Source organism: Xenia sp. Carnegie-2017, unplaced genomic scaffold (assembly GCF_021976095.1).
Source record: "Xenia sp. Carnegie-2017 unplaced genomic scaffold, XeniaSp_v1 HiC_scaffold_25, whole genome shotgun sequence".
Lineage (NCBI taxonomy): Eukaryota > Metazoa > Cnidaria > Anthozoa > Malacalcyonacea > Xeniidae > Xenia > Xenia sp. Carnegie-2017.
In genome coordinates this window covers 658,089-679,800 of record NW_025813488.1, presented here as the reverse complement: position 1 = coordinate 679,800, position 21,712 = coordinate 658,089, and the positions used below count along the sequence as shown (strand labels likewise).

The window sequence follows — 21,712 nt, the reverse complement described above, 5'->3', positions numbered from 1 at the left end:
AAAGTGAAAAACGTTTCTTTAAAAAAGCAGCAATAATGCATATGATAAATCTCCATTCTGTACTCTAATAGGTAAATAAGCTCAAATTTTTCTTAAAGAAATATAAGAAATATATAAGAAATATACAGTACAGTAACTTTGAAGGTTTCATCACTGAATATTTAATGCTTCAGTATAGTGCATTAGATATTAGTAACATTCAAACAACACTCAACTAAAATATTTTGATAAAGATATGACATCATTTAAACATTAAGTTACATAAAACCCAATGGCTTTTACAGTTTGAAGCTTCACATCTGCATCGACTCATCATCAATCTCAGTACAAATGTTTACATAGACACAAACTTTATGGCCTTCCATTTTACATGTTTGTGAATTGACATTTCATTAAGCATCAAAACACACACAACCTTCGTGCCATCTTTCTTTGGATCATGAACTTTAACTTCAAAGCATTCAAGGCATCCTTCGTGAATCCATTGTCTCCATCCATAGAATTTGACCACGGTCAAATTAAATAACTCTGGATAGGACAGACAATAAATCAGTTATCTTTACAGCATTATAATTTTTTTACGACTCTGCCTGGTCAATAACATCTTCCAGTCATCTTTACTCCTTGATCTTCCCTGCATGTTGTCAGCAAATAGAACATAACAAGCTCTGCTCCAAATCATGGGTACCGTTGGGGCTGATCATTTCTTTTTGATACTTTATACACAGAGCAAAATGTGTGCAGGGTCTTTTTTGCTTTAGGGAAACTATTTAGCAAATAAATGGGTAAATTTACGATTTCATGCATTAACAAATGACAGAAAAGTATGCAGAATTTTATAAACAAAAACAGAAAAACATCAGTATGTTTTGCGTTCAAGTCAGTCTTAAAAAAATACGATCTTTAATATGTATTTTATGGCTTTTCAAGTGCATGTATAATTGCTTTTCAATCGTTGACGGACTAACAAAACAAACAACTACCTCACCTGTGAGACGCGATATGTTCCTTTTTGTGGAAACTACGACATCCAACAATTGAACAATTGAAGTGTTGGCATTATAAAAGAAATGCCAAAAAGAATCGTCACAGAATATGGAACTACGATGTCCATATTCTGTGATATCGTGTTTGTTTTTGAAAAATTTTTATAATTTACTATAGACACCAGGGGGAGGTCGAGAATATTATTTTTCTGCAAAGCGATCATTTCAGCGGAAATACGTCCTTTGGCCGCCATTTTTTGGCATCCTCGCCCCAGTAAAGTTAGCCGCTCTAGTTATTATAGAACTCAGTGAGTCAGATTGATGACGGCTACGTGTTTTTGTTGTCGCAACAATGTTTTCGCGCCAAAATGACGTAAATCGTCCTCGTAGTCGTACTCGTAAGCGAGCTTTAGCAAAGACTGCGGGGAACACTCCACAAAAAGGAAAATGCCGCTTTCTCAGGTGAGATATGTGTTTTGTTTGTTGATCAAAAATTGAAAAGCAATTGAACTTGAAGCCTGAGCGATAAAATCCGACTATTTTTTTTTTAAATATCAACATACTTTTTCACTTATTTGTTAATGAGTGAAACCGTAAATCTGTTTGCAAAATAGTTTCCCAAACGCGAAAAAGATTCTGCTCTTTATACTTAGTGGGCAGATACTATGAAGAAGCGATCACTCCAAAGAGTACACTTAATGTAGAGCAGAGTTTGTTCTGATCAATTTGCTGACAACATGAAGAGATGATCGGATAGCAAAATGTTTCTGGAATATGCTGCAGTACCAGTACCAACACTATTTCATAGATCACCATGAAGACAATTGGAAGATGCTATTGACCTGGCAGAGTCTAACTACAAAATTATAAGGCTGAATACAAACAAAGGTAATTAATTTACAGACTTCTTTGTCCAACAGTTACTTCAACTTGGACTAATTCTATGGATGGAGATAAAGAATTTAGTAAAGATGCCTTAAAAGTGAAGGTCAAGTACCAAATAAAAATGACAAGGTTTTGTGTGTCTTGATGCTTGATGAAATGTCATGTAAAAAGGTCATAAAGTTTGTGTTTGTGTCAATATTGATACTGAGATTGATGATGACTTGCTTCAACTGTACAATCCAGAGTTTTTTAAAACTAAATTGTAAAATCATGTCACATCTCTTTATTAAATTATTTTAGTAGAAAGTTGTTTGAATGTTACTTATGTGTAATGCATGCTATATTGAAGCATTAAAGATTCAGTGATGAAAACAGCAGTGCTATATATTTCTTCTTAATTTCAGTTTTTGCTGAAAAAATATTTTGAGCTCATTTACCTAATAAAGAAGAGAATGGACATAATGGACATTTGCCATTTGCTTTATTTTCTCCTTTATTAAACCTGGGAAATGTTTTGTTTTTTCCAAGTTTTTCCTCAATTTTTTGCTTCTTAATTCATTTCATAATATGAATGAAATACAGGTAGTGCAGTTTAATAACTCTATATTTTCTGAAAAGCTGTTAAGCTTAAAGCATTAAAGAACACAAAATGTGTTTAATTCATTTGGTTTTATTGCCTTATTTTTACATGTGTACATGCACTTCATCATTCTTGTATAAACAACACCAGATGTTGCATACTTAGAGGAAAAAATCCCATAGCAACTGGTATTAAATATGGGTATAAAATTTATTATTGAGGTGAAAGCTGTATTAGTCAATCAAATTCTGAACTCACATGGCTAATAGGAAACACATAAAAAAGAGAAAAAGAAGAGAAGTATTAAATACACAATTGTGTATTCATGTATTCAAGTATTATAAACACTATAGTAATTTAAGTGTTTTAATTATTTGCATTTTTGTCATTTCACAATCATGACAACGAAATCAAATATGCTACTACTTGACAAGTATTTAATGCAGTTCTTGTTCAGAACACAAAAATCTCAAAGGTTCTCATCATTTGTATACAATCTATTTTTTCATTAAATTTACGAAACGCGAGATGCCTGTACAAAAACAAATCCTACAATTGTAGTCGGAAATTATGTAAATAAATTATGATTGTTATTTGAGACTAGGAACTTATCGTTAAAGCGGAAAAAAGAACTTATGATTATTAAGTATTTTAGAAGGGTCAAATTAAGACGGCATTGTCTTTTGTTGATGCCTGTGAACGAGTAAGGAGCATGAATTGGAATTGATGTATAACTTTGACCAGAAAATTAAATTGATGACATTTTGCGAATTGTGTTTGACTGCGCGCTAGCTTTAGATAGTATACAGTCCCATATAATAGAGAACCGGTGGACGCATAACTGCTTTGTGCTAAAGTGCAAAGGAGAAATTTGCTACAATTGTTGCGAAAAAGGCCATCACATGAAAGAATGGAAAAAACTAATGAGAATAAATGAGCTAACATTTCACTAGTGATCCGTTGAGATAAAATATGATATATTTTGTTTCGTGCAGACTGCAAACTTTGATCGAGCAAACATTAAAGGACAGTTAAGCCCGCCGCACACTGGTGAACTTGCCGCGCGTACTTGTTATTCGTGACAAGTGCGATCGACAAAAGTTCCTAGTGTGCGCGGAAGTTTTGAACAACATTTGTCATTCGTGACAGATGAGTCAAATATCAAACGCGTTTATCTGGCTTTACGACGGGCTTTACGACGCGCACATCTGCATTCCTATGTGGCCAACAAATAGTTCGTTTGTTAAAAAAGGCATCCGTCGTTGAAGCAGACAACTGGCAACCACAGTAGACTCGCTTTTAGGAAATATATGTTTTTACAGTGATTTTCATCATAAAATTGCTTGCCAAATATGCGAAAAACACGTATACTTTTTTATCACTCTTTCTTAAGGGGAGAGAGAGAAATTGTGAAAATTTTCGGAAAAGCAGCAATTTCGGTAAATCTCAGCGATAATGGAACAAATCCTTCATTTTTTTGGTATCAGCCACAAATGAAAGCCGCGCTTGAGATAGCCGCTCCAGTTATTATGGAACTCAATGGCTTGAACCCCCTGTCCAAATTCACCCCCCTTTCCCTCGGTTTCCTACGGCCATGGGAAGACATTCAAGACAATTCCACAAGCATTCCTCAATTCTGTTATAGCTTTATTTTTAATCAAAGCAATTCTTACGTCATGTTCACCGTGAGAGGAAGCACGATTTGATCTAAACTTGTGAATGTTGGACATCGTCAACGCGTTGTGGGCAGTGAAAGTAAAACGTATATTTCTTGAACTTTTTCATGGCTAAATAGCATGAAAGATGGCGTCGAACTATCGTTTAGATTGTAAACCACTTGATATGCCAAAGAATTGCACAGCTTGCGAAAGTTTTAATTCGTACATTAGTGGCGATGACTTCTTGGCGTACAAGCGTTCGAATGTCCTTGAAAGTCTCGCCAGAAATGTTTTGAGAAAACTCGAAACTCAAGGTTATTGTGTCGTCGATAGATTTCACAAAGAGGAGAATGCCTTGAAGATTCTCGAAGAAGTAAAACGTATTCACAAAAGTGGGTCAATGCAAAAAGGGCAATTGTCGAATTCTTTGACTTCTGAAAATGATCGAGGCGATTTAATTGCTTGGGTAAAAGGTAAAGAAGAGGGAAAGGAAAACATTGGACTTCACATAAGAAGATGCGATGCCTTGTTTCGTGAACTTAATAAACTCATGCCTGATCGCATTATCGAAGGACGAACGCAGGTAGATAATATATTATCCCTTTCAAATGTTCCAAATAAACACGGCATATCAACTACATTTCATAAGAAGTTTATTGTGCTTTTTGTCTATGTAAAATTTATGTTAATTATATATATTTCAGTGCTTGAAAACTTGGAAAAACCTCTTTGTGTTGTGTTTGAGTTCAGTATTAACAAAGTGACAGTTGTTCATAATATATTTTAGGGAATGATTTCTTGCTATCCTGGTGGAGGAAGACGCTATCGCAAGCATGTGGATAATCCAAATCAAGATGGTCGTTTGATTACGGCCTTATATTACCTTAACCAAAATTATGATAACATTGTGAGTGCTAAAATCACTGTGGATCAGGCTGTCCAAAATAAGATGTGGTTGAAGCCAATTAGAGTTAAGGAAAAACCACATTTGTGGTATATTTTATGTACAATTTTCACGGAGATTTCTGCAGTGAAAGGTGTATTAAACTCTACACCATTAAAGGTTCTAAAATATTGGTAACATTTTGTGAAGATGCTTTAAAACTGTAAAGATATTTTGTAGTTAAGTGCTGTTAAAAGTAGCCATAGTAACCAACATTATCTTTAGCTTTCAAGTCAATCCTGATCTACTTTTATGACTGTCATGCTTATTAAAACATTGATTTAGGCCGTAATTATTTGTATAATTACATATCCACTTCACTATGTTAAATATGTATCACAATAATTTTTTACTCCACTACAAAGCTCAAGTTATTTTAGAAATTTTTTGAGAAACCAGATAAGGCTTCTGCAAAACTACATTTGCAGTAATTACGTAGTAGTAACCAAGGTTTAGTCACTGCAATTTTGGGCAGCCTTTATGTTTTGCTTTTATATTGTTCCTGACCTATGTTTATACTTTCTTAGGTGAATGGTGGTGAACTACGGCTATATCCTCATGGAAGCGAAGCATATGTTGACATTGAACCAATTTTTGATCGTCTGTTTTTATTTTGGTCTGATAGGCGTAATCCACACGAGGTTTTGCCAGTTCATACGACCAGGTATGTTGGTATTTTCCTACTCAAAATAGTGCAATTTTCTATAAACTTTCTTTTGTTTGTTTAAAGGTATGCCATCACCTTGTGGTATTTTGATAAAGAGGAGAGATTGGCAGAGTATCAACGTTTCAGGAGTAGAGTTTCAATTAAGGTACATACCATTAGTATAATCATAACCTTCTAAATTTTGTTTGTACTTTATTTTTTAACTATTTCAGTGTTCCAATTTTTAGGAAAACGAAATGTGAATGTCAAAATTTCAAGAAAGGAAATGAAAACCAATTGCAATACTAAAATTCATGAATTGTTTATTGATGTCTTTTATATTCCATGATCCAGACTGGAAAGTTTGTAAACTGTGCACCAGAAATTCAAACTTTGTGGGCATAAAGCTTCTTGTGCATCCACTATCTCTGGCATGCACTACAAACTTTCCTGTCTGATCATCATGTTTATTGTTAATCATAAAAATTGATAAGTTGTAAATATGTAGAAATTTCACAAGATTTTAAATTCAAGCGTTTGTATGCTTGATGCATTTTATTAATTGTTTTTGTTTAGTGTATTTGTTTGTCATGTATTTTTTTGTAGTCATGCATATGTTTCCAATCAGGTTTCACAATACAACATTTTCATTTTCGTTCTATTTATGCATAAAGTTTTTGTTGAAGATGAAAGTAATTTGTGACGTCAGTTTGATGATGTCACAATCAACACTAATATGGCGGACGCTGGGAGTGCAAACGATGATGAAAACGTACACGAATTTCAACTTCTTTTCTTATTGTTCTTCTTACTGCGATATTTTTATGTTATTTTGTGTGCATTATAGGAGTCCTCTGTCTTTGAAATTACTGATTTCACGACAGCGTCTGACTGGGAAAGGTAAAAATGTAGCAGAGTGCACTGAAGATAGCAGTTAGATTTTTACTGCACTATACTACTGAACAAAACGTGACCAATAGTATTTATTTCTACAACTGAAAGTCTTCAATAGTATTATTTTCGACCAACGTTCCTTTTTCCAAGGTTTGTCTGTCAAATTGAGGAGGTATTACATAAATGGAAACTTGACAACAGCAAGAAGAAAGCTTCTTTTTTACAGGTAAAGTGGTTCATTCTTTTCTAAAATCCGTACCTTTCGTTTTTGGTTCGCCAATCCACTGTTATTTATTAAAGGTTTACTGCAATTTATAGCTCAACCAAGGCCCTTATATAGGGTGGGTGGGTGCAAACATTCTCCTGGGAGTGAGAGAACTATAGATTGTTCTCCATGCTGGGTGACATTTCCATTGTAAATAATGAAAATCCTTTGTTAAAATTATCCAACATGATGGCCATAACATGGCTTACACACCAAAAATATGATGGAAGGATCAACAACAACTTGATGAGCACATGTTGTTGCTGTGTATCCCTCATCCCTGGATAGTGCTTTCCATTGAATTATGACTTATTCAAGCATTATAAAAGAATTATTCTGTTTAATATCTTTAAAGGAAACTACCATGGAGAAATTCAAATATTTTCTAAAACTGTGCCATCAACTATGCAGCACTATGCTTGCTTTTGTGATAACTACCCATGTAGCCTTATGTGTAAAATTGCAGGCTTTTAGATTAACAACCATGTGTAGAGGTTATATTGGTCTGTAGGAAGTGTCACTTGAGTCTTACACATCTAAATGTTCTCTGAATATTTCGTGATTACAACACAGCTTACTATCAAAGGCATTTACTCTCATGGATACATTTGAAATGCTAATTTAAAGATCTCAGCAAATATCTTTATGTTACACTGGCCCGTACGTGCAATACACAAAACAAAACATCCAGTACAAAATTAAAGTTTGTAATGCAACAAAACTTTCTTGAATACAAAAGTTATCGTAAACAATGCAAAACTAAGTTATCACAATGCACAATCGAGCTTATCACAATGCAAAAACTAAGTTATCACAATGCAAAAACTAAGTTATCGCAATGCAAAATCAAAGTTATCACAATGCAAAAACTAACGCTGACCGGAATTAGCGCAGGCGCACTTTCAATTTTAAAACCAAAAATGTTCACATTTATTTTGAAATGCCTATGTTTTGTTTAATAGTAGATGGAAATTTTTTAATGTGGAAGTGTTATTGTAACAGCTCATCACTTTTGTCCATTCTGTGAAAACCAGTCACCAAATAATGATAATCTGCCAAAACGCTATGTGGAGATAGCATTGCTGGACTGCACGATGACACACGACCAGACTTCATCTAGTGAAAACTGATAACAGACTGGTTGGCTGGTGATGACCCTTATCTGTGTGCTTGACAACCAGCTAACTTATCTTCTCCACTCTCCTCATCCTCTCGAGTTTTAGTGAATACCAGTTTGAGCGGTAATTGCCAGAACTTCTTGGACCATCCAATTCTTTACGAACTCGATCATTTACTAATTCTAAATTAGTTATATTATTCTTTCTCCTCCTCATACAGTATACCAACTACCAAGATCAGTCAGCTTTGTTTTTAAAGTCCGTAACGACATTTTAATACGATGATATTTATCGAGGAACAAAATAATGTCGTAAGTAGCACCTTGCCTAAACTAGCGTGTTATCAGTTTTTCATTAGATGTAGACTAGTCGTGGGTCGTCGTGCAGTCCAGCAATGCTATCTATACATAGTGTTTGGGCAGATTATCATTATTTGGTGACTGGCTTCCACAGAATGGACAAAAGTGATGAGCTGTTTCAACAACACGTCCACAAAACGGGCAAAACATGTATTGCACGTACGGGCCACAGTAGTTATGTAGGTATTATTCTTACACAGAGGTCATGGACTTTGAACTTTTTTTTTGTTAGTATGCTGTTGTTATAATCCTCTGGGTTCCATATAAATGCAATATAATCAAGTATGAGTTCTTATCACCGTGTGTTAAACGCATAAATTGCAAACTTACATTAAGGTGAACTTGTTGTTTAACGATTTTAGTGCATTGTTTAGTACAATCATTGGCACTTGCTGTAGCTTGAAATACATTGAAACTGCTGCATAAAACATTCAGAAAGATGAACAAACATAGATAAAATTTCTTTCTGTTTTCGTTTGTTTTTCCTTCTGTCTGCATGACCAGCTACTGATGGCAGCAATAGGATTTCAATTTGAGATAATTGAGTTCTTTGGTTATAGAGGGTGCGTAGCCTTTCAACATCCAACAAGAAAGTTAACTTAAAGTTCATGCCAAAGACTAATAATGATGAGGTATTCAGTTTATTGATTGATTGATTGTGGTTAATCACTACATTTTCTGAGGGCTACAAAAAATCAGCAAATGCCATGTTGCTTTGTAAGATAATTGTGAGATTAGTTGTATTGTGTAACTATGTCTTGTTAGCTGTCATTTTTGTGTGAATATCCAAAAGTTATCAAAGAATATAGGAGATCAGAATGAAGCCTACATATGATAATAGATTTGTCCAGCTTGTGCATTTTATATTTGAGAAATTTGACAAAAACCATCCTTAACGAACCGTCTAAGATGTCGTAAAAATTTCGAAAATTTTAAAAAAATAACGAGAATGTCAATTACATTTCCCGCCGTTTTTACGACATCGTTGAAACGATCGTGTTGAAGGAGTTTTGCTAATAATAACATTTCTTCTAAGCGACGTGTAATTTCATATAAGTATTGCTGTATTTAATTGGTCAGAATACAGTCAGACCTGTTGTAAGCGGCCCTGCATTGAACGAACTCTTTGTCAAGTCCCGTAGTAAATGTCGTATGATTCGTACTAATGAACCTTTCTCAAGCGGACACCTCTATTATCCAGACACGGACACCGAAATTTTCGAATAAAAGCACAAAAATCTGTGTTTAACGTACAATTTTTCAAAACATTTCATGTTGTTTACAGACATAATGTTGGTCACAAACATATTGTCACAACAATTATGAAGATATTTGTCATAAAGCAAGTGCGTTGAAGATAAAATGCTTTGTTCAAACATGAAATTATTTACCACTTATTTTTATATGGCAAGCGTCACCTCCGGCTAAATGGCGCACTTTGGTTGGCTCAGATCGTATACAAACGTAATGCAACAAGCAAAACGCAAAATAAACGAACGAAAAAACTATTTACGAATGTTTGTCGAAAGAACAACACTTGGAAAACTGTTTTGCTATCCAGAGGATACAATTTGAAACGTTTTATTTTTTATGTACTAAAACTAGAAAAGTAAAAGCAAACCGGTAAGAAAACAGCAAGGACGAAAAAGAAAGCAAGCTTCGTTTCAGGTCAAATAATGCCATATAATAAACCTTTTGATTAATAACCTCGCTTTCTCGGTCTTTACTGAGAAATATCGGACCTCTGTCTTTGTACAAACCTCCCCTACGGGCTCGGTCTGTACAAAATAACGTCAGTCCGATATTTCTCCGTAAAGACTCGCGCTCGGTTATTAATGTCATATAAGCTTGTCGTTGTCTAAAAGACTTACACGAGATCACAATACTTTTATTCATTCAACCACTTATTACTTATTATATATTACTAGAAATATTTTTCAGTTTTGTAATTATTAACTGTCATTATAACTGTCAATTATTAACTACATGTATATCGTTTCTAAATAAATCTGCGCAGTTTAGCTGTTGATTTTACTAATTATGTAATTTTCTCACCGGGAGAAGCCTGTTGACAAGAACCTCTGATAAACGCACACCTACTGTAAGCGGACACTAGTTCATTTCCTGAGGTTGTCCACGTCATACAGGTTTAACTGTATGTTAAAATATCGATCCTAATATCATTTTTTTCTTAATGCAGTGTAAATACACAAGCTGGGAGATCTTGTCGGAAACTGTTCATTTCTCTGACTTCTGCTTTGATTTATCTTATCATTGTATGAAACCACGATCACAGCGAAGGGATGAAAATTCTGGTAAGAAACTCGCTTGTGATATATGACTACAAAATCGAGCATCGAGCTACAAAATCGCTGGCGATGTGTAGAAATTTGCCAACGATGTGGAAAAACACGCTAATGATGTATTGAAACTCGCTAACGATTGTGTACTAGGAAGCTAAAGATGCGTAGAAACTCGTCAACCATGTCTAGAAACTTGCCAGCTATGTGTAGAAACTCGCCAGCGATGTATTCTAGATCGCTAAAGATGCCTAGAAACTCGCTCGTGTTGTATAAACTCGCTAGCGATGTGTATTATTCAGCATGTTAGAATACTTAACTGTAGTCAACGAGTTGAACTCCTAATTTTACAGATATTGAAGAAGGTCTGCCAAATGCTGTTTTGGATATGTGTGACCTGGATAGCGATTTTCCACCGCGGGTTCATTGTCTTAGTCGATGGTATGATCAGATATAACTACAATTTCTTTTTTTTTTCCGTCATAAAATATGTTCAGTTGGCTGGATAGCACAAAAGTTTTGATTGTCATTGAAAAAAATGTCGCTAATACTTCTATGATGATAACAAACGCAGACCCAGTTAACCAGTCCCACTATCAGCGCGTTATTCTGAGATCAGTGACGGGCACTAGTTGGGGGAGGGGAGGGGTGGCTAGTTGGAGTAAATTGAGTAGCTTTTAAGTCATTTAGAATTCGCGTTGTTTAGATTAATCGTCCATTAAGCCTCTCTTCAAAAATTTTGGTCGTTTGACTCACCTCACCCACAGACACACAAATACATCGTCGAATGTCCCCTCCTGTTTGAGATCTGTCATAATTTCTTTGGAAGTCATTATTCTCAATTCAATTTTAATCGAAGCAATTGCATTGTGTGACTAGATATAAAGGCTGTCTTGGTCATTGATTGCAGGCAGCCGGTACGCTTTCGTGGGCAGTTTTTTAAAAATCTACAGAAAATTGCAAAAGTGTGAAAGTGAGAAATTAACAGCAGTCCTTGTAGTTCATTATATGGTGTAAATTTTTGCATTTTGTATTCCTCTATCCGATTGCTGTTTTATCCTGTTTTGGGGGCCTTAGGTGATTGGTTTTAGCTATTGGTTGTGTCGATTTGACGTGCTTGTTGTCATTAGTATCCTGTAATAGTAAATGGCGAGGTGCAGGAGTTGCGCACCACCCTCCTCTCCTCCCCACTTAGCCATGGCTAAAATCATAAAACACCCTGAACCTCGCCACCGTGATCAAGTCCAAACTAGACTGACTCAACGACATCTAATGAAAACTAGAGCACCCCTCCCTCACACACAAAATTGATTCATGACCAAAATTGTCAGTTTTCTATCAATTTCTCCGGATTCGCTGAATAGTTTTAGCCATATAAGTGTCTGAAGGTACCTGCAAACCTTATGCACGCTAAAGAGAATTACAAAATTTAGATTTCTCCCTTATAGGTTTGGATTGAAGGAGTTTCTCGTTTTGTCACCTTCAGTCGAAAATGCTGCCATCACAAGTGAATCGAGATGTCATCTTCTCTTGAGCTCTATTTCAATGGCTCTATCCAACTCGAAATGGTGAGTCAATGGTGTTTTGTGATATTTTTTCGATTCTTTCTTATATCTTCTTCAACGACAGTTACGTTCCACTTTTGGTTCAGCTGCACGAGAAATGGCGACGACTTTATCGCGGTATTTGTCTCGGCAGTGGTTTTCGTACGATGCTTGAAATGGTCCATTTACGTCGTGTTCCCAAACAATTCAACCATCTTAAAGGATTGCTGGACGTATTTAAAGATAAATTCGTAAGTTCTATAGGAGAAAATATAGCTACTTGAAATAACGTCATCTTGTAAACTCAAGATCTTGTCTCTTGTTTACCTAACTCGAGTCTTTAGTTTACATGATGTTGGTATTTGGAGTATGTTTTCTCTCATATTTCTTGAATTTATTTGTAGTGTAATGGACCATTTTGTCATTATTCCAATGGAAAAACGTGACCAATTGCTAAGTGATTTTTGTTGTAAAATAACCTTTTTAAAGTACAGGCGCTGATTGGTCGAAATTATTTTTTACAGATTTAGGTTTGAGTTGCGTATATCAATTATGGTTTGAGAGTAATGATAAAAAACCCAATCCCCTACCCAGTGTAGGTGAGGCAAGGACGCTATCTTTAAAGGTGGCAAAACTGAAAATGAAAAATAAGTAGAAAAAAGTTTAAAAACGTATCCTATGAAACTTTTTAACAGTCAAACCTAGACTATAAACTTTGCAACTGCATATCAACTCAGAAAAGCAGATATTTATTCATAACTCGCCACGTTTCAAAATGGCGGCTTGCCACACTCGTAGCGATAGAGTTTTGGCTGAGTCAGATGGCTAGAAGAGTTTAGATCATTATTTGAGGCTTTCTTGAAATTTTGAATCTTTTCACCGCTCCATCTCCCCCAAAAAGGTATGCTATGGTTATCTGTTGTAAGGTCTGTTTTATGATTTGTTAAAGAAGTCTTATTTGCCTTTCACATTTCAGGCTCTCCGTGGCACAAATCCTCCTGCAATCGTAATTTCCATCAGATTTACATATTTTCTTAATGAATGGAGTGACAGCTGCTGGCCTCAGGCTCCACCAGATTTTGATTCGTATTTAGGTGATGAAGTTGGACTTTGTGATCTGGAAACTCTTCCTTTTGGAACATCACAGGATGCTGTGAGGTAATTATCATTAAATTTTAATGAAGGAAGTTCTCCTTCTAGTTGCTACATTGTAAGTATTATTTTAGACCGTATGGCAGCATCAAATTTAAAATAAACATTTGGAATTGAACTGTATTGATACAAGATACTTTTTTAGTTACTCGGGCTTCCAAGTTTAAAATTCGGACTGTCCTGTACATTTGCGAGATTGCCTAAATCACGCGTGGCTGACTCGAAGTCCTTGAACCAATTAAAATCTTTCTTGGATCGTTTCACGCGTGATTCTCACTAAAGACACGAATAATAAAACTCGATTTACTTACTTGTAAATAGTCTATTACCACATGTGAGATTGCATTGCCGTGAATTTACTTGTGCTATTTTGTAACCCAACACTGTTCTCGAGTAGCTCGAGTAAAGCAAGGCTAGAAATCACGGACAACATGGCGAAAGATTAGCTAAATTTTGCGCACAAGTTATTAGTTTTGACAAAACAAGATGGCGAAAGTACTAAGCCGTTCAACTGCAATATTACAAAACTGATTCGCACAACTAAAAAATAGTTTGCAAGGTGCCCAGGTCCAAAAATAACGCACAATACCCGACTTTTTTGGCTGTGAGTTCGTAACACTTGAAGAGTTGCCTGTATTAAAGTCCACAAAAGCGCCTATCTTTTACGTGTTGCTAAATATTGCGTTGTCCGAACAGTTTGCTAGAAAGTTCCAAACGTCGAATTTTATAGTACGATGTTTAAACTATCGTTCTGTATAGGTTGTAAAACACCAAGCGCTTTAGCCATTGCAAGCCATGGCTCCAAACGTTTTGCCCAAATACAACCCTTGAAATTGTTTTATCGCGTTCTCCATTTTACAAATATTTAAAAGTCGAGCCGCTCGCAAATAACTGCAAGGAAAGCAGTTTACACACACTAAACAATTTACTCGAACGTCCAGGCGCGAGCGAAGATAACATTTAGCGCCAGCCATCGCCTACGCTACTAACTGTCCGTGATTTCTATCCACGAGGTCTTGATAAGCGTCTTGTTTTTTTTTAAAATTTGATCTAGTCAAAATGCATCAGTAACACGTAATGTTAAAGTTTTTCTGTTTTAGAAAAATAGATAATTTATCGAAAATGTTATGGACTTTATTCCGAAGCCATAATCAAAGAATCGGAGTATGAATTCTGACACGGTTTTTTGCATCTTAGAATTCATATTCGAATTTTCTCTAACGATAGCCTTGAGATAAAGCCTAAACATGTCGCCATGAAGAGATTGCTATCGCGGGGAGAATATTTCGAGCATATGCAGTTAATAGCATTTTTGACTCCTTCCCAATCTTTGTTGGCTTGGTAGCTTAACAAATGGAGCGGCGGTCTAGTGTCCCCACCCGAAGCTACGAGCTCAAATCTCGTCTAAGCTGATGCTCAGCTTGTCCCCCAGGCCTAACATAGTTGTGCGATGTCTGAATGATTGTAAGAGGCGATGTTAGACTTTCCCTCGTTTTCTGTTGTTTTTATTTTGCGTATTTTGCGTGCAGCACACGCGTTAAAAAGTAGTACGAGAAAGCGCCTGGGAACGAGGCTAGCTGATTCTGTCATGGACTTTTTCCTCATTATGTTTTCATACTCATCACTGGAACACAACATATAATGCAAGTAACTTGTAGCGTACTAATTAAACTACAGTTGCTATTTACTCATTATTGAAACCTGATTTTAGCAAACATGTTTTAGTAACTGTAGTTTGATTATTTTTTTCACCTGATGATTGATGAATACTGTTAGGCGTGAAACATCGCGTAGAGAGGATTTTCTAGATATTTGATTATTTATGTGTAATTTTTTGACTATGGATCCGAATAGATATTGAGCACTCTATTGAGTACTTTTGATTAAAAAAGTTTCGATAGTTTCAGGGCAAACATGCAAATATTGTTGAAAAGAAGATTACAATTTCAGGAAACTTTTTTCAAGAAAATGAAGAGTTTTTTCTCTTTTAAACTTTTTTGAGAGGAAGAAGAAGGAATTGATTTCTAATGGTTTTTCTCTTTACGACTTTTTATACAACGAAATAGTTTTTTCTCTATAAAACTTATACGACTCCCTTCTAAAAATCTCTATTAAAGAGTGAATTTTAACTATTATGCATTGTGCGCGTTTGTGCTTTATGTAGAATAGTGGGACAGTGGGAGTCCAAGTGTATTATACGCTAACTCGAATAATTTCTCATTCTAGTGTTTTCTTTCACCAAAAAGTAGTAAAATAATTGGAGAATCGCATACATCATTTGTTATTTCTTAAAAAATGAATATTTGAACAAGGATTGCAGCGATTACGAAGAATTAAATCCAAAATATTCTTGCCAGTTAGTTTCGTGCTTAAGATTGGCCGATTACGATCGCAATGCATGATGGTTGACACTCTCTAAATGTACGAAGTTCTACCTGACTCATTATTTAAAACATCAAATACAAGTTGTTCTTTTACCATGCGTTGATTAAATATGTCTTTATTTCTAGTGAACTGCATTTATCAGCGTCGTGGCCATGTTTATCGGAAGATGTCATTCTTGACAATGCCATTTATTCGTACGTAATGACATTTTTCGTTGAATGATGAAATGATTTCAAACACCGATCTATTCATTTAGTGACCTAGATCCTATGCAAGCACCGCAATGGCATGTACGTGTAAGGATGACAGAGGATGCTGGTTGTCTTCTGGGTATGACAATGATTGTATTAATAAATTTTTAAGAATAGAAACGACAAATATTTGTGCAGAGAAATGAATAAAATCAGCTAGTGTATGTTTACGTGCGTTGCCACCCAAGTCAAGTTTTCTTATCATTTAATGGCCTAGTTACTGTTTATGTAATAATACAGACCTAGTATTATTAAGCAAAGAGGTTATGTGAAGCAAATGCCTCGCTACTCTGCGCTTACCAAGAAGCCAACACCTAAATTGCTGGCTGTCTAAAGTTAGGCGTGGCCGAAGCCAGTTTGGCCAATTTTTTTTAAGGAGAGTTCTGTAGTAGAAGTAGACATGGCTGCTATCTTCTAAACGATTACAAGTTTTAAAATATTGGCAACATTTTGTGAAGGTGTTTAATAACTGTACTTTGATGTTGTTGAAAAGTACCTATTACCAAAATTTTATTCGACATTATAAACAATCGTAAGCGAAATTTCTTGACAAACAGGTGTATAGAAATGTCAATGTAACTCATAAATACCTGTAACTACACTTGTCTACATCTCTGTCTTGAACATATTATTTACTTTTTACTGCTCAAATCTTTTGAGAAACCAGATTAAGTCCCTGCAAAACTACATTTGCTTTGCAATAGCGCGGTGGCAACCAAGGTTTTGTTACCGTATTTGTAGCCATCCTAAAATTTTATAGTTGTTCACCTGGAACACGACGGACTTAGCTACATTTCTATAGACTTAGAATTAATGACGTAGCCAGAAGGGGACCTGGGGCCAGGCCCTCCTGTAAAAAATTCTTCTCCCCCTAACATGCTATGTTTTACATATATTATATTACTTGAATAACAGCAATGCCCCCCTTTTCTTTTGACTATCCTCCCCTTGACAGAAAATCTTGGCTACGCCAATACTTTGAATTGCGTACATGGGAAAAGGTTTGGTTTTTTATCACAGCCTAATATAGATTGATATCTTAGCAGAGTCTTTTCTCGCGAGATTGGATCTGAAAATCTCAACCTCCCCCCTACCCTCAATCCCCTAGCTATGTAATTCATGAATTGTCTGCTCGTTTATAATTCATAAACTTCAACTTTATTTTATCTAAGATTACAGATGATAAATATATGAGCAAATTACATCACAATGATGTAATTTTTTGGATGTGACTTAAGCTTTTTATTCTTCAAGGTGAATACTTGTCGCAATATCTGGAATTATGTCGTCGGAAAGACACCACGTCCGCTTTGCTGAAGCAAAATAATTTTCTTGAGGATTGTGATGGTAAGATTTCCATGACGACGAGTTTTAGGTTTTGTGAAAAGGACGATAGGTTCTTTATTCATAAACAAAAAGTGGGGAAATTTTCATTCGTTTGCTGAAATTTTACACTTACGTAACTCCAAGCAAACATTGTCTGGACTATAGATATTCACATTAACAACTTTCATGTGCCATGTGTTCGAAACTTTACGAATACATTCATTTGTGTGAACGACAAGTAATTTCAAACATTATCAAAAACTATAAAACGATCATAAATGCCTTGAGAGCAACACGTGACAAGAACTTCTCTTTGAACGAATTTCTGCTTTCTGTAAGTCGGTAAAATCAAACGCCGGAAATTATGTCTCTTTCATGAAAAACGTTGCCATATAGAGAGATAAGTTTCTGCGCTGTATAGATTGTTATTCCATTCATTAAAGTTTTCGTTTCATACCTAAGTCGCATCATGTACTATACCAGTGAGCGATCTAGTTTTTGTAGCGAGTTTTATTTTCATGCGGCAAAATTGTTTATTACTCAATCAATTTCCTCTCAAAAATCATTCCTTAAACCTTCATTCTCAAACTGAAGATTTTCTCTAAACCAGACAGTTCCTTTTTTAAAATATTAGTCCCCAAAGAATCCTAACTACTTGCATGTTCATGTAGACACAAGCAAAGATTTACCGGTTCTACCCATACCGTGCATTAATAAATTTCGCTAACATGTGTTTTCGTACGTTTCCACGGAATTCATGTTTTGAAATCATGTGTTTGCCTAATTTAGTCTTTTATAGTACGTTTACACTACTCCGGTCTGAAAACGGTGTAAAAATTGACAAAACTGGTTTGCATTTATGCTGCGCCTGAGTGGATTTGTTTGAAAACGTTGCTTTGGACGCATAATCAGATTGTGCCATTACTTTTTTGTTCTGCAATAGTGTAAATATATATAGTCTTAATGTAAACACAGAAAGTAACAGTAATTAAAAGTCTCAGTATATATTTATGTGACTTGGATGGCCAAGAGTTCAAACAAACGTTAGCCTATTTTTCCCGTCCATTTTCATCTTAGAAATCACTCCGTTAAGTAACGAAATTTTTTCTCTTTTATGTAGACACAAGCAAAGACTTCTCTCGTGCGTTTCAAAGACTCACCAAACCAGTGCTTTCACCCAATATTCAGCTGGCTGTTCATAAGGCAACATCTAAGATTACGGGTTCCACCAGTGATGAATCTCCAATTCCAACCAAACTTCTTGATGCTTTAGTCAAGGTAAAACTTTCATTTCAAGTAGGATTTGTAGGACCAACAACTGTCTGCTCAATGCCCTGACGAAAGATTGTTTTCTTCGTTTTATTGCAACTAGCATTTTGTAGCTCCTGTTGTATGTAGTTAGCAACCATTTGTGGTTAGCGACCATTTTTGTAGCAACCTGTTATATGTAGTTAGCCACATTTCATCGTGCCATTGTTACGGTTCATCCCATATTTCCGTATTTCCTCCATTTACTTCACAGCCTCTTTAAACCCCAATGGACAAGAAAGTTAGCTAACAATAATATACAATAAGTTTTGGATAAAATTATGGTAATGTGTTTACGCATTTTATTTTTCAAAATGCACTTATGCACGTCTGGGTTTGGTTATTTTAATTAATAGAAATTAATATTGATAATTATTATGTTGTGTGAGTAAGTATGCATTAGCTTTGTTTCATGAAAATTTATCTGGCTCCTGGTCTCATTTTTGTCGTCCCTCCTTTCAACAACCCCCCACTTGAAAGTAGGCTAAAAATTCACCCCTAGGGCCATATAAATGAGGGTATGGTATGACATACTTTAGCTACAGTTTGTCATATTGACCATATTATTTTGTCGATGTACACTTTAAATGAGATTTGCATTTTTTGTAGCACCTGTTTTCTGAAAATCAAACGGATTGTCATGGTAATCAGAGTAATCGACTAGATCTGCGATCATTTACTTCTCCTGAGAAAGACCTGAGTACCGTAAGTTTATTCGCAAACTGTAGTCTACATGGCAGAAACGGCACGTGTTACAATAGGGAATTTAACATACACGTATTTTTTCAAAAAATATATCTTTGTACTTTTTTTATCTGTTGAAAATAACAGAAACACGCAACAAAAAACCAATAAGGCCGTTCTTTTGAGTCACACAAGGAAAATAAAGATGGCCGTGTTACCATAGAGATTATAAATAACTCTATTAGTATTTATACATTGTGTGTTTGATGTAACAATGGGAAATCAGAGAATGTATAATTTATGTAGATTTGATGTATTAACCACAGAAAAAAACATAATGGAGAAAAATAAATTAGAATATACAATTTTATTTTTCATCGTGAAAAGACGCCGACGTTGCCATCAAAACGTATGGACTATATGACTATTGTCTTTTTTTCAATGGTTAATACTTCGCACCAGCATAAAATAATTTCACAGTGCTACTCGCACCGAGATTATATATAATTACGAATGAGGGTATTATAAATTATATTATAAAATATGTTAAAACAATGACACTATTATTTGTATAATTTATAATCTCTATAATTACACGGCCAGTTTTATTTTCATCATGTGACTCAAAAGTACGGTCTCATTGGCTGTTTACCTTTTGTTCGGTGAGCTTGTAGCTCACAACTGCCGCATACAGCGAGCTACGCGCTGTGCAAATTGGCTTTAGAAACTTTGCTAAAGAGATAGCTCTCGTTTGCGACGGGCTTTAACGTGTGATTATGAATTTGATGTCAATAGGCACAAGTACGCATGCGCCATGTTACATTTTGCTACGATACGTTACGATACGTGGCTAGTGGAAAACGGGCTTAAGTCGCCTAGCCAATAGTAATTTCTATTAATGTATTGCCATGTTGCGAATGTGTACTCAAATTGACGTCAATTTAGCAAACATGGCGGCCGAAATATCGCCACTTCTGAGGGCTAGAAAAACAATAACTTTGAGAGCAGTAGTAATATACATGGGGGTACGAATCCATAAAAAGTTTACTTTTTATGTATTCGAATCCCCCATGTATATTACTACTACACCCGTGGGTATAAAAGCGTAAATTAGGACCATGGTATAAAAACGTCCCTCTGGTAAAAGGTCATGTAAAAAAGCTGTGTAAAAAATAGTCATTGTTTCAAAGGGGGTAAAAATCTCGAGGTTACAATTAATCGTTTAAAAACGGTCTTTACAAACAAATGTTAAGAAAGCATCGGTTCGGAGGGGGATCGGCAGCGCAGATTTTAGCGTAGCTAAAATTGAGCAGGGGAATGGATCCCCCGAGAATTCTAGGCGACGGTGGGAAAATTTTTCACGAAGTGAAAAATTGGGGTCGCCTCCCATTGGATTCGAAGAATATTCGAAGAATATTCGAGAATAACAGAGGCTTAAAAAATGCTCTTCAAAAATCAAGTGTTAACAAGGCCCTGCCAGGACAATGTTGATTTAATGTAGATAGCACATTTCATCAGCGCATGTATAATAATACAATGTTTTACAAAATATGGAATATATATGTTTTTTAATTTGTCTGTCAAGCGAGTGTTATATGTACATGTTTAACAATGTTTTATATAATTTTTGTTAAAAGTGTTTTTACTAATTGTTTCAGGATTTTGAATTCTTTTGTATATCGCTTTTGTATTAATTACTTATTACAAACAGTTATTAGTCAAACATGAGGATTATTCTTCATCTTAAGTTTTAGCTTGATAGTTATTTTAATAAATTTTTTAATTTTTCGATTTCATCATTTACAAATTTTTAGTTGATAGAATATTATCTTCTATAGTAGCCCTAAAATTTTGTGAAAAACCATTAAATGACATAGATAATGTAGATTGATGTTGTGAATAAACTTGAATTTTGGTTAATTTATTAAATGCTGCCAGCCATTTTCTTTTCCATTCGTCATAACCTAATGAAACTGAAGATTTTGTTGGTTCAATAACGAATAAAATATTTCTTGAATCATCATCAACACAGTATACGTGATATAAATCTAGTAATGCATTAACTATCTTTTTTTCATTATCATTTGTTACTTTAATGATAAATTTTTTTTTAATCTTATCTGCCATCATATCTAATTTAATTGTTTTAGAGTTATCAGATGGATTTATTAATAAAAGTGTAAATTCAATAAATTTAACATTATTAAAATAAATTCTGATAATATCTTGTCGGGTATTAAAATTTTTATAATTTAATTGATTGCTATGGTGTACTACTTTACCATTTACTCTGCTATCAATCTCATTCTTTGTATAATAGTTAGTTAAATTAGAAGTCAAAGCATACTTACCATCAGCTTGTGTTTTAGTATAGTAGTTATTTAAATTAGAAGTCAAAGCATACTTACCATCAGCTTGTGTTTTAGTA

General features: G+C 35.0%; 2 protein-coding genes and 1 long non-coding RNA gene across 7 annotated transcripts in view; 2 read left to right on the top strand and 1 right to left on the bottom strand.

Annotated features, from left to right (window-relative positions):
* Window positions 1-2,525: 2,525 nt before the first annotated feature.
* Window positions 2,526-21,577, bottom strand: LOC124452647. 3 transcript variants are annotated; one of them, XR_006950828.1, is made up of 3 exons: window positions 21,567-21,577; window positions 4,002-4,004; window positions 2,526-2,699 (listed from the first exon to the last, which is right to left on the bottom strand). It is a non-coding gene; the product is annotated as an uncharacterized LOC124452647 (long non-coding RNA). The 3 variants fall into 3 exon arrangements; XR_006950830.1 differs by having other exon boundaries at window positions 2,526-2,679; XR_006950829.1 differs by having other exon boundaries at window positions 2,526-2,636.
* Window positions 4,031-6,359, top strand: LOC124452646 (prolyl hydroxylase EGLN3-like). Of its 2 annotated transcripts, none has more exons than XM_047003228.1 (5): window positions 4,031-4,692; window positions 4,897-5,079; window positions 5,580-5,716; window positions 5,783-5,864; window positions 5,947-6,359. In XM_047003228.1, the coding sequence occupies exons 1-5, from the start codon at window positions 4,255-4,257 to the stop codon at window positions 5,959-5,961; spliced, it is 855 nt and encodes a 284-aa protein (XP_046859184.1). In that variant the 5' UTR covers window positions 4,031-4,254; the 3' UTR covers window positions 5,962-6,359. The 2 variants fall into 2 exon arrangements, with proteins under 2 accessions (XP_046859184.1, XP_046859185.1); XM_047003229.1 differs by having other exon boundaries at window positions 4,032-4,692; window positions 4,897-5,016.
* Window positions 6,398-21,712, top strand: part of LOC124452645 (rab3 GTPase-activating protein catalytic subunit-like) — a 40,187-nt gene continuing 24,872 nt past the window's right edge. The window contains exons 1-14 of one of the 2 annotated variants that reach the window (XM_047003225.1): window positions 6,398-6,470; window positions 6,546-6,598; window positions 6,743-6,818; window positions 8,895-8,966; window positions 10,535-10,649; window positions 10,988-11,075; window positions 12,083-12,202; window positions 12,264-12,429; window positions 13,155-13,336; window positions 15,841-15,909; window positions 15,972-16,045; window positions 17,221-17,313; window positions 18,413-18,570; window positions 19,210-19,305. In XM_047003225.1, coding sequence (XP_046859181.1) covers window positions 6,435-6,470; window positions 6,546-6,598; window positions 6,743-6,818; window positions 8,895-8,966; window positions 10,535-10,649; window positions 10,988-11,075; window positions 12,083-12,202; window positions 12,264-12,429; window positions 13,155-13,336; window positions 15,841-15,909; window positions 15,972-16,045; window positions 17,221-17,313; window positions 18,413-18,570; window positions 19,210-19,305 — 1,398 coding nt within the window. In that variant the 5' untranslated portion in view covers window positions 6,398-6,434. The remainder of the gene's footprint in view (window positions 6,471-6,545; window positions 6,599-6,742; window positions 6,819-8,894; window positions 8,967-10,534; window positions 10,650-10,987; window positions 11,076-12,082; window positions 12,203-12,263; window positions 12,430-13,154; window positions 13,337-15,840; window positions 15,910-15,971; window positions 16,046-17,220; window positions 17,314-18,412; window positions 18,571-19,209; window positions 19,306-21,712) is intronic. The other variant, XM_047003226.1, reaches the window with a different exon arrangement.

What these genes read in the sequence shown, in the direction of transcription:
- LOC124452646 (XM_047003228.1), top strand. Translation starts at nt 4,255, where the DNA reads ATGGCGTCGAACTATCGTTTAGATTGTAAACCACTTGATATGCCAAAG. An exon ending in TTATCGAAGGACGAACGCAG is followed by an intron (nt 4,693 to 4,896) that starts GTAGATAATATA and finishes AATATATTTTAG; the next exon opens with GGAATGATTTCTTGCTATCC. An exon ending in TTGCCAGTTCATACGACCAG is followed by an intron (nt 5,717 to 5,782) that starts GTATGTTGGTAT and finishes GTTTGTTTAAAG; the next exon opens with GTATGCCATCACCTTGTGGT.